The 20195-nt window shown below is 35.9% G+C and overlaps 1 protein-coding gene across 7 annotated transcripts in view; it reads right to left on the bottom strand.

The window, feature by feature from the left end:
- NBEAL1 (neurobeachin like 1) overlaps window positions 1–20195 on the bottom strand; it is a 199488-nt gene that overhangs the window by 146240 nt on the left and 33053 nt on the right. For all 7 annotated transcript variants that reach the window (XR_014017998.1, XM_081261110.1, XM_081261111.1 and 4 more), the window contains exons 5-7: window positions 13763–13844; window positions 13146–13273; window positions 2524–2606 (exon numbers count right to left, since the gene is read on the bottom strand). Coding sequence is in view for 6 of the 7 variants with exons in the window: in XM_081261110.1 (XP_081117236.1) it covers window positions 2524–2606; window positions 13146–13273; window positions 13763–13844 (293 nt within the window). In the remaining variant the exon portion in view is untranslated. The remainder of the gene's footprint in view (window positions 1–2523; window positions 2607–13145; window positions 13274–13762; window positions 13845–20195) is intronic.

Below are 20195 nucleotides of genomic sequence, written 5' to 3'. Positions count from 1 at the left end.
GAGCTGCCACTCCCTTCTCAGACCCAGAGGGCAATGGTGTTTCTTCCTCCTACATTTCTCAGGTTTTAGTAGATCAGCAGGACCCCACATAGTACCTTAGGGGCAGGGCTGCCCTCAGCCATGTGGGTGGTGCCCTTATAGACAGTCAAGGTGCAAAGATGCTCTTCAGGGCCAAGACATTAGGCTATTGGGTAGAATAAATGTATTCTGCATATGATAAACACATAAGTTTGGGGGATCAGAGGTGGAATATTATATACTGAACTGTGCCCCCCCCCCACATACCAAGCTTTATAAGCTGAAGCTCTACTTCTAACCTCAGTTGATTAGGACCTTTGAGGATATGCCCAAGGTTAAATGAGATTGTAAAGGTAAAGCCTTGATCTAAGAGAACTGTCCTTGTTAGAAGAAAAAACATCAGTGTTTCTTTCCAACATATAAGGTAGCAAGCAGGAGATAATCTGTAAGCCACAAAGAGACCTCACCAAAAATCAAATCTTGCTGGAGACTGTTTCCAGTCTCCAGAACTGTGAGGAAATAAATTTCTGATATTTAAAGTCACTTAGTCTATAGTATTTTGGTATGGCAGCTAAAGCAGACTAGGACAATTACCTTGATACAAAAATTATACAAGATATAACAGAGAAAAAAGCCCTAAAAATCTGCATGTCACTTGAACGCAGAAACAAAAATCTTTAAAACATTAGCAAGTCAAATGAAGTATTACATAAAAAGGATAATACTATTGTATAATCATGACCAAAGGTGGTTTAGCACATAAATGCAATGTTAGTTTAACATTGAAAAATCAATCTCAACAACTAACAGACAGAAGTGGGGGAAAAAAAAAGGCAACACACGCTCAAAAATATAAAAATCACCTCAAACAGATGCAGTGAAAATATGTGGAAAAAGTCAACATCTATTCAAAATAAAATTTACTCTAATTAATGAAAGGCATCAATTAAAAATTCAGTAGCTAACATCCGACTTAATAACTAATATACTTAACAGCTAACATCATGATTTTTTTTCCCTGTACTTATAGGAACAAGAAAAAAAGTCTCCTTTTACCACTTCACCAGTATAAAAAGGCATATAGTTTAGAAAGGAAAAAAAACTGTTTTGCATACAACAGGACTGTATACATATACAACCCTAAGAAAAAACATAAGAATTACTATAAATTTATTGGTGAATTTATTTAGCAAAGTCACAGGGCACAATATAATTAGACAAAAATAAACCATATATATATGTATGTATGTATATATATATATATATATATATACACACATATATATTTATATTTTTAACAATTGGAAAATACATTAAAAATTATTTACAAACCCAAAGTACATAAAATCCTTGGGATAAATTAACAAAATATGTGCACAACCTATACATGCAGGATATAAAGGCTGTTATAGGATACTGTGCTTCCTATAAAGCAGGGTGGCTCCCAGAGCCATCAATTTGGTCCCATAATTTCACTTGAAAGACCAAAGAATGGCCCTTGGACTGCTGCTAAATAAAAACACCTTATACTATTTCACTGGCATGCTGACTTTCTGGTCCTGTATCTTTAAAAGGAGGCCAGTTCTGGGTGTGGCTCATTATGAATACTTGAGTTTCATTACCTAGCTAACACCAATGTCACTACTGGTGGTCACACAGAGTAGCACTGCAATTATCTTCATTAAGCAAAAAATGAACTATTTCTGTCTTACTTCACAGAAGGAAAAAAAAAAGGAAAACTAAAGCAAATATGGCAAAATGCTAAGTTCTGACAAATTTGAGGAGGCAATACACCCTAGAAACAGAGTGGTTTTTTCCTGGTATGCGAATTTTTTTGTATTCTTGAGAGGTGGCATAATCACCATTGGTTTGGACAACTTTGTAAGATTCTGTCTCAATTTTTTTTTTTTTTAAATTGGGGGGAGGGGTGGATTGGGGGATGTAGCTAAGTGGAAGAGCAATTGGCTCATAAGTACAAGGCCCTGGGTTAGATCCCCAGTACCATGCAAAAAATAATTATAAATAAGTAAATATCTTGAAGTTCTAAAATATACTATAATCATTAAAATATTCAAATCATCAAGAAAGAATAAAAATCAGTTCTTCTGGGGCTGGGGATGTGGCTCAAGCGGTAGCGCGCTCGCCTGGCATGCGTGCGGCCCGGGTTCGATCCTCAGCACCACATACAAACAAAGATGTTGTGCCCGCCGAAAACTAAAAAATAAATATTAAAAAATTCTCTCTCACTCCTTCTCTCTCTCTCTCTCTGTCTCTCTCTCTTTAAAAAAAAAAAAAACAGTTCTTCTCAAAAGAAGAACAGAATAATTAAAATGAAAAACAACAATCTCGGCCAAACAAATCAACTACTCCAGTGACATGTTCTCAAACAACCTCCATCTTATAAATTCATAAAGCTGAATTAAGGTCTGAATTAAGAGTAAGAATAAAGAGTAAGATAAAATTACGAGTAAGATAAAAATAAAAGGAATTAAAAATGCTACTTACGATAAAAGAAAGGAATAAACTCCACTGTGAGAGAAGCTGGCTTATATTTCTGTCTGCTCTTTTCCACAGAACTAAGGATTCGTCTATTATTAAAAAGAAGTTAATAAAAAATTGTTAACATGGACAAGTAGAGAAGACACAATTACAAAAGCAACTATAAAACAAATATTTTTCTTTCATTTGTATATTGAACATCTTTCAGAACCAGCATAATCTTGAAAAAAAATCAGTAATTTAAATACTGCTAAAGGACTTCTTCTTTTAAATTATACATAATGCTGGGAATGGAGGTGCACACCTGCACACCTATAATCCTACCTAGTCAGGAGACTGAGACAAAAGGACTATTTAAGTTCAAGGTGAGCCTGGACAATTTATCCAGATTCTATCTGAAAATAAAATAAAAAGGGTTTGAACACAGCTCAGGGGTAGAGTGTTTGCCTAACATGAGTGAGGCCCTGGGTTCAATCCTCAGTTAAAAAAAAAAAAAAAATTATGCATCATGTAGCCTGGAGACTGAAAAACGAACTAGCCCTTAAATTTTCCAATTTACAAAAGAATCAGTTCACAATACTACTAAATTAACAGGTAAGTCTAAGTGGTCTATTATAATACAACTGAAATTCCAGAAAAAAGAGGTTACTCTGCCACTTTCTGTGATTTTATCTGAACACAGTGGGTCCAGATTATTAGCTTCTTTCACTTTAAGGACATGGATCCAATATGAGCTGGGTTTGTTTTTAATAACATTTCCAGTAGTTTTTTTTTTTTTTTTTTTTTTTTTGACAGTACTAGGGCTCTAACCCAGGGTGTTGGCATGCGAGGTGAGCATTCTACCACCAAGCTACTTCCTCAGGCCCTTTTTAAATTGAGACAGGGTCTCATCACATTGCCTAGGCTCACCTTGAACTTGTGAACTTGTGATCCTCCTACCTTAGCCTTGTGACTAGCTGGGATTACAGTGTGTACTACACCAAGGACCCTGCTGACAAATTCCAATAGTTTTGATGGATGTTTTCTACACACTTTGGAAAGGCCAATACAAATTCCATGTGCTTTTTTAAAATTTTTAGTTGTACCTGGGCTCAATACCTTTATTTTATTTATGTGGAGCTGAGGATCGAACCCAGTTTCCCACACATGAGAGGTAAGCACTCTACCACTGAGCCACAACCCCAACCCTCCATGTGCTTTTTTTTTAATTGCTGATAGGCCTTTATTCATTTATTTTTTGGGGGCGCTGAGAATCGAACCCAGTGCCTCACACATGCCAGGCAAGTGCACTACTACTGAGCCCCAGCCCCAGCCCCCTCCGTGTGCTTTTACTAAGAAAATTCATTTAAATTCAATGCAAAATGAATCTATTAGATGGGCATGATCGTATAGAGATTAGAGAATAAATGCTATTGTTATGATACATTCAATAATGAATTGGTGAAATTTTTTAAAAATTACAGGCATTTTATTTCCTTCCCTGAAAACAACACATAGCATTATTAGGTAAAGCCAATGAAAGTGAAAATACCTGAAGTATAGCTACTAAGAAATTCTGTACATCTAAACAAGATATATACTAGTTTAAGATACCTTCTTCTTAATGACCATAATTAAAGTATTAAAATTACTTTCTTTATAATTCAAAACAAGGAGGAAAAACTAATTGACCACAGAATAAACCAAATAGAATAGGTACAGCAGAACTCACTGATAGCAGAATAAAGAATCCTAAGATCCAGATCTAACGTCTAGATTCACTAGAAATCACCTCAGACATTATTTTCTACTGCACTACTTTCCAAATCTAAGCCTATTTCCAATGTGTGAAAGTCATAAAAATGATCATACCTCCTATATTTAATTTCAAACATGACATCTTAGAACATTATTAGCTCTTCTTTTTAAAATCTTTATCAAAGACTTTGTATGTCTTTCTGAAAATACAAAATTTACTGGAGTGTCAAAAATTTCAGTTGTATGGCAGAAAATTAACTTAAAAAGATGAAATCTGATTTAACTTTCAGTTAGATTTGTCCATGAGATTATCTCCATTCTGTGTTTTTATTATAAATTGTGGTATTAATGATTAGACTGGTTATATCCTATCCAAACAATCTGTGCTACAAACAATAAACATTCTCACCTGATTAACATAATGAAAATGTACTTTTATAATTTGATTATCAAAGATGAATTCTCAAATCCCTGTATTAGGTGTAACATAAGAACATAAATAACTTCCATATTTGTCATAAAAAATTTAATAAGCTAACATAAGGAAAAGGTGAGAACTATTATATTAGAACACAAAAATTAAAGCCTGTTGTTTGCACTGCATGTTTTCAACTGGTTAATAGAACTAAAAAGGAACTTTAGTCTTATAGCATTTTTAAAACATAGCATACTTGATGGCCCCACTTTTATTTGCTATTTGAGCCAAGCACTTAGCACCTGGCAGATTAAAACATATATCAATTAGTTTCTAAGAAGGCTGCAAAATATTTGTTTGCATCTCAGTTTTTATAAGCTGTTTCCCCTGGTTAGGTAGGTTATGCTTCTTTTTTGCTCTCTCACCATGTATAGGACACAATCATTTCTCTTTTTAACTTTTTATTTGGACATATGTCCAAGCTCCTACAAAAGCAGCAACAATAAGAATAGTATAAAGAAAGCAAATACAGTTTACCTAAGTTCATTGTTAACATTTTATCCTAAATCTTCATCATTTGCATACTTTCTCCTCATATATACATGAATTAATATAAACACATATTTACACTTAATATTTTTCCAAATATTTAAAAAGAATTCACATATGTCAATGGTCACCCCTTCATACTATAATGAATATTTACTAAGAATAGGGTTTTAGGGACTGGGGTTGTGGCTTAGTGGTAGAGCACTCGCCTAGCATGCTTGAGGCACTGAGTTCGATCCTCACCACCACACAAATGGAAAATAAAGATATCGTGTCTACTTAAAACTAAAAATTAAATATTAAAAAAGAATAGGGTTTTATATAACACCACAGAATAGCAAAAAAATTAACATTGATAAAATACTTTAATCTACCTCCACATTCCAGTTTTGTCAAATCACTTAAGAACATCCTCTGTAATATTACCCTCCTTCCAGGACAGCTTTCTTTCCAGGGTCAGGTATTGCACTTAGTGTCTCTTTAGCCTCCTTTAATCTGAAATACTCCTACAATCTCTTTTTGTACACTGCTGCTATCCCCATCCCTTCTTTAAAAAATTAGAATTGGAATACAAATCTTTAGGATTTGCTTGGTGTTTCCTCACAAATGATTTCAGATTATGTTTAGACAGAATATCACAAAAGCAATCACGTGTCTTTCTTAGGATATCACATATAGAGGCATAAGATGTTTATCTGCTTCTTACTAATAATGTTTTTTAGTCACCGGATTATTTGGTCCAGTACTGTCCAAAATTATTACTCAATTATTTATATGCAATAATCTGTGGGAAGATATTTTAAATCATGCAAATATCATGCTCTGTTGGAACCCATATATGAATTATGGGTTTGTTTTGAGTGAACACAGAGCAGGGAAGCTGCTTTTCTGGGAAATCCTGGGTGAAATTCCCCAGTTTGAAACCACAGATCAAGTTGGTGCCCTGCCTCAGCTCACAGCCTTAGGATCAAACACAACCCTCAGGATATGGGTGTAACCTATGGAGCACCAAACAACCGGTTTATTGCAAGATCCCAGATACACCAAGAAACAAGATCCCTCCCACCCTGAAACCTTATCCCTGCCTTTGATGTACTTCCCCTGGTTCATAACCCACTTCACTCTAATGTATGAAATATGATATGTCAAGAGCTTTGTAATGTTGTGAACAACCAATAAAAAATAATTAAAAAAAAATAAAAGAAAAAAAAAAAGAATTGGGGCTTTTTCAGTTGTTCAGTTCCAGTTCCTATCAGGGCTGTGACACCCATCAGGTGCTCCCCTTTTAAATCTAATCTCTGGCTTTGTCTTCATTTCTTACTGATTATTTCTGACTCCCCCGACCCCAGGAGGCTCACACCTTCTAGCAGGAATCTGCTCTGCTGGGATGCTGGTTACCTCGCACAGGTACCTCATACTCTAATCAAAACTTTCCCCTGTATTTATTCTCCATTAATAATTAATAAGGCAAAATTGCCTTATCCATTCTTTACTATAATGTGCAAATCAAAATGATAAATTTTTACAACTCCAGCATCCTCTGCACATTTACTAATTGGCACTAGGTATTATACTATATACAATAGCTTTCATATCTTCCTTAGCTACCACTGATATGAACTCTTGAATTCAAGAATTACTACAGTAATTCAATTCTGTAATTATTTTGTGCAAATATTGCCCCAGCAAATAGGAACCCCAGGGGATACATGTTATTTTTCTATAGGAAGGCAATGAGTCCTACTAAACTTGCGCTGAGAACAGAGAAGCACTTAATAAATACATATTTAAATACATGTCAGAATGAATGAACAAGTCACTTTGAGGGAAGATTTCTTTCCAATAGACTTATTTTATTTCCACTTGAGGAAATTATTCTGTGGGATTCTGCGAACAAAAAAAAAAAAAAACCTGAACTAACAGACCAATAAAACTGGATTACAGGGGTGCTGGAGCTATGGCTCAGCGGTAGGGTGCTAGCCAAGTGGGAGACACTGGCTTTTTCACTCCCAGCTCCAAATAAAAATAAACAAAATAAAGGTATTGTGTCCATCTACAACTAAAAAAATAATGTAAAAACTAACCTAACTTACATGTGGTATGAAGAGCATCCATTTGTTTCATCAAACAAGAAATTTCATAAAAATTTAAATGATCATGATTGGAATTATGCTGATTTTAATTAAATATGTTCTATCCGGTTTGGGGGGTAAACAATAAGCACACAAATGCATAAAAATATATACATTCCAAATTTCCATTTAACTTCAGAATCAAAAGTAATATAAATAAAATGTAAGTTATTGCTACAGATCTTGTGTATGGTTTTTCCATGAGCAATTTCTCCTAAGTCGATGATTTGAATCTCCCGGTCAAAGTCAAAGAATCTCAAGTCTGAATTCCTTGCTTTACCATTTACCTCTGAAGTTGTTCTTATATCACTGGCAAGACTGCTATGCAATATTAAAGATAATATACAGCTTCAAGCATAATTCCTGGCAAATATATTGCAAGTACTCATTAAATGCCACTATTTATCTTCTATTCCATTCCCCTTTCAGTTGCCATCTTAAATATGTAGAATTCTTTTTCTATATGTTATACTATTTAAAAATTTTCTTCTTGTTTGTAGCTGTCAAAAACTACAATTGTTTTCAATTACCAATTTTACTCTCCTTAAATTTATCAGGTCTGGGCTGGGGATGTGGCTCAAGCGGTAGTGCGCTCGCCTGGCATGCGTGCAGCCCGGGTTCGATCCTCAGCACCACATACCAACAAAGATGTTGTGTCCGCCGAGAACTAAAAAATAAATATTAAAAAATTCTCTCTCTCTCTCTCTCTCTCTCTCTCTCTCTCTCTCTCTCTCTCTCTCTCCTCTCTCACTCTCTCTTTTAAAAAAATGTATCAGGTCTATCTTTTTATAAATCTTCTCTTTCCCATATATTTGAATTCATTTTGCTCTTATTTTAAGGATTTCTTTAAAAGACTCTCCTCTATCATTTTCAGACTGATTTTATGTTCCTTTCTGTACCTGCCTTGCTGTCTATAAAAAGAAATTCTGTCATTGTTTCAAAACTTAAAATGTTCTCTTAGATTTGCCATTGGTGATAAGCATAAGGTGGAAAATGGAGACATGACAAAGAGTAGGAGGAAGAAATACGCTTTCCTTTGAGAAATCTCTGGCATGCATGTCAAAATAGAGGTTCCCATTCTTTGGGAACCAAAGTCCAAAATGAGTATCAAGGCTACAAACAAAGCACTGCTATTTACCTCTTTGCATCTTTAGAGAAACATAAACAACGTACAGGGAGAGGCAAAAGGTAGTAATAATGTTATATGCAACTACTTCCATTTCTACAGCACTTCTAGTCATATCATAGAACTGAACTTCTTGCCCCTTTGTGGTAGTTAGGGACATGTCATTAGTTCTGACTTATGAGTTCAGAATGAAAATGTTTTATGTCACATGACATGACTGCAAAAGAACATTCAATTATCAATGTGAGATCCTGTACCACTTTCTTGTCTCTCTCATGTAGAAAATAGCAAAGCCTAACAAGCTGGATGTTCTGTCAGGTTGGGACCTTGAGTGACGAGGGTAAGCAGAACCTCCTGAATACCCACAGTACTAGACAGATAGCATGAACCATAAATAAACCTTCATTATTCTGTGCCCCTTGTTTATTAAACTATCATAATCTAGTATATTCTGAGTGACACAAAATCTTTACAAAAGAAATTCAAAGACTTTCTCTCTGGAAAAAAAGCACATAATTCAAGAGAAAAGAAAGTGTTCAGAAGGTTATTAGTACCTTCCCATTAATAAACAGTCAAGAAGTGTAAGGACTATGTGATGGCTAACTTTATTAACTTGGCAGGTGTCTTGGGATAAGAATAACTGGTAAATTGGTGGGCTCTGGGTAAAGCATATTGTCTTCCATAATGTTGAAAGCCTGAATAGAATAAAGACTAGCTTCCCTGAGCAACAAGGAATTCTCTAACAGACCAAGTCTCCCATGGCACTTAATCTGCATCTTTGGCTCTTCTGCGTGTCCACCTGCCACCCTACCACCACTGGTTCTCTTGGGTCTTGTTATGGTTTGGATGTGAGGTGTCCCCCAAAAGTTCATGTGTGAGAGACAATGCAAGAAGATTTAGAGGAGAAATGATTGGGTTATGGGAGCCTTAACCAATCACTGAAATAACCCCCTAATGGGATTAACTGAGCAATGACTGAAGGTGGGGAGGTGTGGCTGGAGGAAGTGGGTCATTGCAGGTGTACCTTTGGGGTATATATTTTGTATCTGGTAAGTAGAGTCTCTCTCTCTCTCTCTCTCTCTGCTGCCTGATCAACAAGTGAGCTGCTGCCTTCCACCACACTCTTCCATCATGATGTCCTGCCTCTTGTTGAGCCCCAAAGAATGGAGCCTTCTGTCTATAAATTACAATTGAAACCAGGCTGGAGTTATGGCTCAGTGGTAGAGCACTTTCCCAGCACGTGTGACGCACTGGATTTAATCCTCAGCACCACATAAAAACTAAATAAATAAAATAAAGGTATTGTGTCCATCTACAACTAAAAAAAAAATGACTGAAACCATGAGCCCCCAAATAAACTTTTCCTCTCAAAAATTGCTCTGGTCAGTCTTTTAATCAGCAGTGACAAAGCTGACCAAAACAGGTCTCACACCTACCAAGCTACACTGAAGATTTGGACTTAACAGATTCTGTAATTACACAACCAGTTCCTTATAAAAATTCAGTGCCCCCTCACACACACACACACACACACACACACATACACACACACACACACAAATCCTACACATTCTATTGGTTCTATTTTTCTGGAGAACCAAACTCATATAGACAAATTCTCTCAAGGTGTATAGTAAACGTAGAAACACTCAGAGAGGATTCTTGTATTTTCATAATTGAAGCACATGTTCCTATTATTTCTCTTCTTGCCTTAACTAAAGGATATCTTCTTTTTTAAAAATAAATTGACAATAAATGCATATTTATTTATTGTATACAACATGATATTCTGAAATATGTATATACTACAGAATTGCCAAATCTAGCTAATTAACATATGTAATACCCCACATACTACTCTTTTTATTTGGTAATAGTAATTAAACCCAGGGACACTTTTCCAATATGCTACATCCCCAGATCTTTTTTTACATTTTATTTTGAGATAGGGAGTCACTAAGTTGCTCAAAAAATTGCTAAGGCTGGCCTTCAACTTATGATCCTCCTGCCTCAGCCTCCCAAATCACTGTAGTTACAGGTATGCACCACCATGCCTAGACACCTGGCTTAACATACTATTGTCTTAGCCATTTTCAAGTATTAAAATTTGGGGTATTTTTGGTTGGGTTTTTTCCTTTTATTTTTAGTTGGAGATGGACACAATGCCTTTACTTACTGGTTTTTATGTAGTGCTGAGGATAATACCCAGTGCCTCGCACATGCTAAACAAGAGCTCTACCACTGAGCTACAGCCTCAGCCCCTAAAATACATTGTTTTTAACAGAGTCACTATGTTGTAAAACTTATCTCTTGAACATATTCTTCCTGTCTAAATGAAAATTTATGTCCTTTAACCAACATTTCCTCATCCCCTCACTAGGATATATTCTTATTTCAATAAATTATACCATGCTTATAATCCCAGTTATTCAGGAGGTTAAGGCAGAAGGATCTTGAGTTTGAGGCCAGCATGGGCAACACAGCAAGACCCCATTTGAAGAAAATAAAATCTTATTACTATATAGCACATACAAAGTATATTGCCACATAGTTTATACAGATGTTCTCTCAGTTATACATTCTTCATCTATTCAAAGTGAGGGTACACGATGCCTATAAAAAACACTGAAATTCAGTGAAAATCTGAATTTTTGAAACAAAATTGTGACCATGTTGCAGGAAGTAGGAATTATTTCTAAATGGCGTCAGGTTAAATTGACAGTGAAAATGGAAATATCTTAAGCAGATTTTAGAAAATTTGAAAAGAGGTCTCACTGAGGGTGATAATACAATTCTTCCTATTCTATGCCCACAGATAAGAACAACATGTGAGTTTAAAAAATTCTTTGAGCTCTGAATTGATAATAAGCTACTATCACTGATGAACCCAACCTAATTCCATTTTAAGGTTGGGAGCCATCTTGTCACAAAGTCATGAAAAGTTAATCTCTGTTTTATTATAAATTACTGTAATTTCTAAACTTGTTTGCAATTCCTGCCCATGCCTTGAACTCACCCAAGCCTCGCTTTCCCTGACCAAATAACAACCCTCTCTATAATCTTAGTGGTGCCTCATAAATCCTGACTCCCACTGACAAGGTAACAACCCTCTCTGAAACCTCAATGGTGCCTGATGTTGGGATCTGAATTTACTCCCTACCTTGAAATGTCATGCCATGTAGATCATTAACCTGCTATCTGCTTTGTATTATGCTTGTCAAAATCCTGTTCTCTGTAAGTTCTCAAGACACCCCCCTTTGCAACTTTTTGTGCTATAAAATCGTGTTCCTGGAAAGCTGGGGGAATGATCTCTAGCCTGGGGTATTTGGGAGAGACAGTGCTGGCCAGCTCCAGTGTACACAAATATAAGCTTGCTTTAATTTGATTCAAAATTGGAGTCAGTGGTCTTTTCTTCGCATCGTAGTTTAACAGCCAGTATGCTACAAACACACAATCCTACATCTTCTCTGCTTTCTGATGCTGGAGCTGACAATGAAAATTATTTCTTTGTTTTCCAGCTGCCTTCCTTTGGGGATGCCCAATAGTGGGTACCAGATGGAAGCCAGAAGAAAAAGTCAACCAGGCACTGCTTCCCTATTCTTATTCTTTTCTATACTTACCATTGACATTGCCCCTACAACAGTTCTTTTTTTTTTTTTATTTTTTAATATTTTTTTTTTTTTTTTTTAGTTTTCAGCGGACACAACATCTTTGTTTGTATGTGGTGCTGAGGGTCGAACCTGGGCCGCACGCATGCCAGGCGAGCGCATTATTGCTTGAGCCACATCCCCAGCCCAACAGTTCTTAATTAAAGAAATGGCAATTGATTTCTGTCCTTAATTCAGTTTTGGCAGTCCCAGAACCAGTATGTTCCCAGCTAGTCAGCAATACCAGTACCAGCTGAGCAATGCTCCTTCTTCAGAGTTTCTAGAGGGTAAGTGGGCCTATTCTCCGAACATCTTGATTCTGATACTTCCAATTTTTTCCCCTTGTTCCCAAAGCCTCAAGAAGGTAACTTTCATGAAGTCACTATCTCTGTACTATCTGTATGTCCCACCTTTGCTTTTTCAGTTCTCTAATATCTGTTTAATAATTTCCTAGTATTACATTGTCTTTTAATATCTAGTATGGTTTTAGTTTGCCTTGACTGGACCTTGACTGATACATGCTCACAATTAAAAATAAATAGTTGATGTAGCTCACCAGCAGAACACTTGCCTAGCATGTAGGAGGCCCTGGGTTCAATCCCTAGCACCATGGAAAGAAAAAGAAAACATTGCTACAAGGTATTTGAAAATTTGAAATATGTGTATTTGGGGATGCTGTAAATCAAATGTAAAGCCTTCCATATATACCACTGAGCAATATATACTCCTAGTAGTAAAATGTTCTGTAAATGGAAATTTTCTTTAAAAACTGTAGTACTCTATTTATATGCTTTTAACATTTCTTATCAAATTAGCAGTACTCAATAGCATTACAAAATACAACTTCAGAGTACATTTAATTATCTGGAAGTATCATTTATCACTAATTCATTACCTCTAACATATTTATCTCAGAGTTAAATCTGTGGGTATTATACACACCTTTACAATTGCTTTCACTTTGAAAAAATCACATATATTCTTACATTCACGTTCTAAATAATGTGATTTATAAGACATACCCTGAAATTCTTTGTCTCCAATTTCTATATGGATCATATAAACTTTCACAAAATGCCAATGCATGGATCACAAATTCTTCAATTGATGTTTGATCGGCCATTTCCTTCTCTTTTTTTAGGCTTTTTAACTGAGAATAAAGTTAAACATAAAATTAGACATGTTTCATTCACCATCTAACAATAAATCATTTTTATTCAAATAACTTCCTTTTGAGGCAAAAGGGGTCATTTAATCATATAGACTAGATATACCCTCTCATAATTTAAATTTTTCCTAGTATATGTTTAAAATAGCAAATCCTCTTTTGAGAAAAATGATGTTTGCAATACGATATTTAGTAGCTAACTACATAAATACATCAAATTCACAAACTGGGTCATTTTAAAAAGCCATTTACAAAACACTTTAATTTGTTAAGTTAAAATAACATAACAGCTACTTGTATACATTTAAACTAGTATGTATAAGATTTCTGAAATATTTACTACCCAATGATAATTTAAATTCTCTTATCAACTATTACATCCTATGAAAACATTTAATTACATTAATTATAATATTTTAAAAAAAGTCTCAATAAGTACCAAAAAGGAATAACATATTAGTTCACACCTACTTGCTGAATATACAGTGTTGTCATGGTGATAACATGATTAATATAAGAGCATGTTCCAATTTCTTCCACGTTTGATAGATTTCTATGACAAAAAAAATCATATTTTTATTACACTTGAAAGGTGAACAAAATGTGTACTAAGCTTGAATTTTGAGGACAGGTATGGGTGAACAAACTACAACTGATACTTATTAAAACATAAAATCAATATAGTTATATAGCTCTTTTCCCACAAATGTAAAATACACCTCAAGCACCATTTACTTACTATCAACAGAATATGTTTAAGATAGCAAATATTATATAAGACCACAATTTCTCAGACAAGTAGACTTGTATCTACTTATAGGAAAATTAGACAAAACCACAAATTAGAACCAGAAGGAAAAAAAACCCACCAATATTCTTTTTTTTTTTTTTTCTCCTCTTTTTAGTACTGGGAATTGAACCCAGGGGTGCTGAAACTTTTTTATATTGTTTTTCATTTAGAGACAAGGCCTCACTGAGTTGCTTAGGTCCTCACTAAGTTTATGAGTCTGGCTTTGAACTCAGGATCCTCCTGCCTCAGCCTCCTGAGCTGCTGGGATTACAGGCATGCACCACCATGCCTGGCTGACCAATATTCTTATAACCTGAACATAAGCAATTATTTCAATCTAGATTATTTATTTAAAGGTTGTATTTTCCCTACACAGATTATTAGTTTAGATTTTGTATATAGTGTCACCATTATACCACATGTTGCTTTATAGGTTTCACTTTGCTTTTTTAATTACAATTCCCTTTTCATTCTTCTATTTCCTCAACTACATTAAAATCCCTCAATAGAAGGATTACTGGCATATTTACATACTCTAAGAGAGTATAATTTCACATCCTGTTTAAAGCAGGTCAGTGAGTGATTCATGTTTAATTAAAATATGGCCCTGATTTTATTCCATTTTTATAAGACTGAAGTATGACATATAATATGCTAATATTTACTACATCTGAAGGTTTTTTTGCATAATTTCAAGAGTAAAGTTCATTCATTTTCTGTACCACTGGGACTTCATAAAATACATTTTAAAATCCAGGGCTGGGGTTGTAGCTCAGTGGTAGAGCACTTATCTAGCACGTGTGAGGCAATGGCTTCAATTCTCAGCACCACATATAAATAAAGTTCTATCAACAACTAAAAACTATATAAAATAAAGGAATAAATAAAAATAAAGTCCAGTAAATGTCCTAGGCTCAGTGGTGCAAACCTGCAATCCCAGTGGCTCAGGAGGCTGAGACAGGAAGATCACAAGTACAACGCCAGCCTCAGCAACTTAGTGAGGCCCTAAGCAACTTAGTGAGATCCTGTCTCAAAATAAAAAATAAAAAGGACTGGAGATGTATGTAGCTTAGTGGAAACTGCCACTGGGTTAAATCCCCAATGCCACCCCCCCCAAAAAAAAAAATCCACTAAATGCTAAGGGAACAGAAAAAATTAATTAAATTAACAGGTTTCTTAATGCAAAAAGTCAGACCAGCATGTCATCTTGGCTGTTTCTCCTCTTCTTAATGATACTAGAAAATTTTAAAGTTTACATGTAACTCACATTATATTTCCAATAATTATAACCAATAAGCACATGAAAAAATGTTCCACATCATGGGCCTTGAAAAATCACATGCAAGTCAAATCATAATGAGATACCACTTCATGCCAACTAATTAACCTGTAATGAAAAATATAAATGGATAAAATGATATATCCATGATGGATTATTATACAGCCACAAAAAGAAATGAAGTATCAATGTATTCTACAAAATGGATGAACCTTGAAAATATTATGGTAAGTCACAAAGGACCACATAATATATAATTTCATTTCTATGAAACATTCATTTTGATGAAACAGAAGTAGATAGTGGTTACCAAAGGATGGAGACAGAATGAATAGGGAGTGATATCAATGAGTACTGAGAGTTTCCTTATAAGCTCATAAATATGTTCTAAATATGTTTAAAACCAATGAATAATACTTTATTATTTTCTTTCAGTAACCAGGACCTCAGACATGCTATTCAAGCAGTAAACTATATCCCCAGTCCTTGTTGAGACAGGGTCTTGTTAAATTGCCTCAAACTTGCATTCTTCCTCCCTCAGCCTCCCAAGTAGCTAACTTTAGATATGTGTGCCACCACACTGGGCAAAAACCACCAAATAATACATTTAAGTGGATGACTTGTATGGTATGTTAATTATCTCCTAATAAAGCTTATATTAAAAAGTGAATAGGGGATGTGGGGATAAGAAAGATAGTAGAATGAAACAGACATTATTACTTTATGTATATATGTGACTATGACCAATATGATATCCTACAATATGTATACTCAGAAAAACGAGAAATTATATACCATCTATGTATGATATATCAAAGTATATAAGCGCTTTCTACCAACATATATAACTAATTTAAACAAATAAAAAAATAATTTTTTAAAAAAGTGAACATGGGCTGGGGTCATAGCTCTGCAGTAGAGCATTTGCTGAGCGCTTGCATAGCACATGCGAGGCCCTGGGTTCAATGCTCAGCACCACATAAAAATAAATAAATAAAATAAAGGTATTGTGTCCAACTACAACTAAAAAATAAATATTAAAAAAGTGAATATAACATTTTACACACAGTTAAAGCTGAATTAGTGGCTGGGCACAGTGGTGCACACCTGTAATCCCAGTGGCTCAAGAGGCTGAGACAGGAGGATTCCAACTTCAGGACCAGCATCAGAATAGAAGTACTTTAGATTAAACAAAGGGGAATGAAGGGGAGGGAGGGGGAATGGGAATAGAAAAGACAACAGAATGAACTGGACATTAATATACTCTGTGCATATATGATTACATGACCAATGTAATTCTATATCATGTACAACCAGAAGAATGAGAAGTTATACCCCATGTTTGTATAATATATCAAAATACATTCTACTATCATGTATAACTAATTATAACAAACAAACACCATCCTCAGTTCATGGCCAAAACCTATCTCAAAAAATACAAGACACACTCAGAGGACATGGGGGGCGGGGGCAGGGCAGCATGGAGATTTCCGGGGAACGGCAGGATCACTAGGCAATGCTGAACTGACGTGGATCTGGGGCGATCAGTCTGGGACTCTCAGAACACACACTGAGCCCAGATCGGCTGAATTCAAGCTCCCGATCGCCTGCTTCCCGCAGACAAACAGCTGTGACTCAGCACTAATCCATCCGGCTGAAACAACTGGTCGGCCCTTCTGTTCCTACGGAGGTAAATGCCAACCGAGCCTCCATAGGTAGTGGCCACAGGTTTGAAACGGGGCTTGGGAGAGACAGTAAGGACCCACCCGTTGCATTGGTCACCCGGCAAAGGGAAACAAACTGTCGCCATTTGCAAGAGATACCACCATGGCAGAGAACTGACGTCACCAGACTGCGGCGGAGGAGATAACTTCATTGAAACCTGCGGCTACAGGTGTGTAATTCCCTAGCCTTCCCTCTCCACACATCAGGAAAACCTTAAGGGCCCCTCCCAGCTCTCCCGTAAGGACCCCTTCCAGCTCTCCCGTGAGCACGATAGCCAGTCGGAGGGAATCAGACGTGGCACGGGACCCGTGGCTCGGAACTCCCAGCTACTGCTCTCACCAGTGCTGACAACTGAGGTCTCTTGCACCAGGTACCGGGGGCGTGGCTACCGGAGGGCAAGTAAAATTCGCTGAGGATTCTCAGCCCCAAGCTCTACAAACTTAGGGTCTGAGGGAATGGCAAACGGGGAGAGTGTGCCCAGTCGTCCATGAAAACAGGGCTCCCAGGAGCAGCAGACCTGGCGAGTAGCCAGTATTGTGGTGAGCGGCAACCGTGAGAGGGAACTGGCTAGAGGAAAAGTGAGGAAGTGACTACACACAAGAGGCCCTAGGCACTCAGGATTGGAGACTCGCCCAGTCTGGGAGGAGGAGCTTCTGCACAGAGATTGGTTCCTGCGTATTGACAGGAGAGACTTGGCCTGGTGGACACAGCGCCACCTACTGGAAGAGAACTTAATCAAATTCTAAGACTGCATTTATTAGTTTTTTTTTCTCTCTTTTTTTTGATTTGGGTTTTTTCTTTCATTTTCATTTTTCTTTCTTGTTTTTTAAATTTTTTATTTTTACAATTTTTTTAATTTTTTTTCTTCTAATTTTAATGTTAATTTTTTATTATTTTTTTTAACTTTTTTTAAAATTTTTTTTCTTTTTTTATTTCCTATTATTTTTCTTCTTTTGTCTTTTCATTTCTTTTCAATTTTCTTATTCCCCCTTCCTTGAATTCTAACTGCTTACTCTTATTCTCTTTAGTGACTTCTTCCCTTCCCTTCTAATACCTTTCCTCCCAAGCATCAAATAAATTTATAGGAGTAAACAGTAACTCAGCAGTCAAACAGAACAAGAAGTAACATGAGCAACTTGAAAAAGCAAGGAAGAAAAGGAGTACAAACAATGCAGGACAGCCTAAATATTCAGGAGGACCTAGAGTCATCAGAAAAATGGTCATATAAAGAACTCAAGGAACACCTTAGACAGATGGAATGGAACCTTAAAGAGGATACGAGACAGCAAATTCAAGCAGCGAAAGAACCCATTGAGAATGAATTACATAAACAGATAAAAGAAGAAGTTAAGCATCTTTATCAGGAGATAGAGATTATAAAAAATAATCAAACAATAATTCTATAAATGAAGGAAACGATAAACCAAATTAAAAACTCAACTGAGAGTATCACTAACAGAGTGGAGCAAGTAGAAGCCAGAACGTCAGATAATGAAGACAAAATATACCATCTTGAAAAGAGTCTAGCCATCTCAGAAAGGCTGGTAAAAAATCACGAGAAAAACATCCAAGAGTTATGGGATAACATAAAAAAACCAAACTTACGAGTCATCGGGATAGAAGAAGGGACAGAGATTCAAACCAAGGGAATGAGTAACCTGCTGAATGAAATAATTACAGAAGGGCTGGGGATGTGGCTCAAGCGGTAGCGCGCCCTCCTGGAATGCGTGCGGCCCGGGTTCGATCCTCCAGCACCACATACAAACAAAGATGTTGTGTCCGCCAATAACTAATAAATAAATAAATATTTAAAAAAAAAAAAAAGAAAGAAATAATTACAGAAAACTTTCCAGAAATAAAAAAGGAAACAGATATACAAATTGAAGATGCATACAGGACACCGAGCAAACAAAATCACAGTAGACCAACGCCAAGACACGTTGTTATGAAGATATCCAATATACAGAACAAAGAGAAAATATTAAAAGCTATAAGAGAAAGGAGGCAGATTACATTTAGGGGTAAACCAATAAGGTTAACAACGGATTTTTTATCACAGACGCTGAAAGCGAGAAGATCCTGGAACAACGTATTTCAAACACTGAAAGACAATGGATACCAACCAAGAATTCTGTACCCAGCAAAATTAAGCTTCAGGTATGACAACGAAATAAAAATCTTTCATGATAAACAAAAGTTAAAAGAATTTGCAGCCAGAAAACCAGCATTGCAAAGCATTTTGAGCAAAACACTACACGAGGAAGAAATGAAAAACAATAACCAAAACCATCAGTGGGAAGTGCCTCGGTAAACACAGAGGGCGAGGGGAAAGATAATCATAAAGAAACAAACTAAATTTTTTTCAAAAAGGATAAATAATCAAACATGGCTGGAAGTACAAACCATATATCAATAGTAACTCTGAATGTTAATGGCTTAAATTCTCCAATAAAGCGACATAGGCTGGTATCATGGATTTAAAAAACAAATCCAACAATATGCTGCCTCCAGGAGACACATCTGATTGGAAAAGACATACACAGGCTGAAGGTGAAAGGATGGGAAAAAATATACCACGCACACGGTCCTCGTAAGCAAGCAGAGGTGGCCATCCTCATATCGAATAAAATCGACTTCAAGACTAAGTTAATCAAAAGGGATAAGGAAGGACATTATATACTGTTAAAAGAACTATTCACCAACAAGACATAACAATTATCAATATTTATGCACCAAATAATGGTGCTGCGACATTCATAAAACAAATTCTCCTCAAGTTCAAGAATCAAATAGACCACAACACAATAATTATGGGTGACTTCAACACACCTCTCTCACCATTGGACAGATCCTCCAAACAAAAGTTGAATAAAGAAACTATAGAACTCAATACCACAATCAATAACCTAGACTTAACTGACATATATAGAATATATCAACCATCATCAAATGGATATACTTTTTTCTCAGCAGCACATGGATCCTTCTCAAAAATAGACCATATATTATGCCATAGGGCAACCCTCAGTAAATATAAAGGGGTGGAGATAATACCATGCATTTTATCTGATCATAATGGAATGAAACTGGAAATCAATGATAAAAGA

The sequence above is a fragment of the Spermophilus citellus genome, assembly GCF_964194105.1.
Source record: "Spermophilus citellus genome assembly, chromosome: 11".
In the NCBI taxonomy this organism is placed as follows: Eukaryota; Metazoa; Chordata; class Mammalia; order Rodentia; family Sciuridae; genus Spermophilus; species Spermophilus citellus.
Note: the sequence above shows the minus strand (reverse complement) of the source record. Positions and strands in the feature narration are given on the sequence as shown.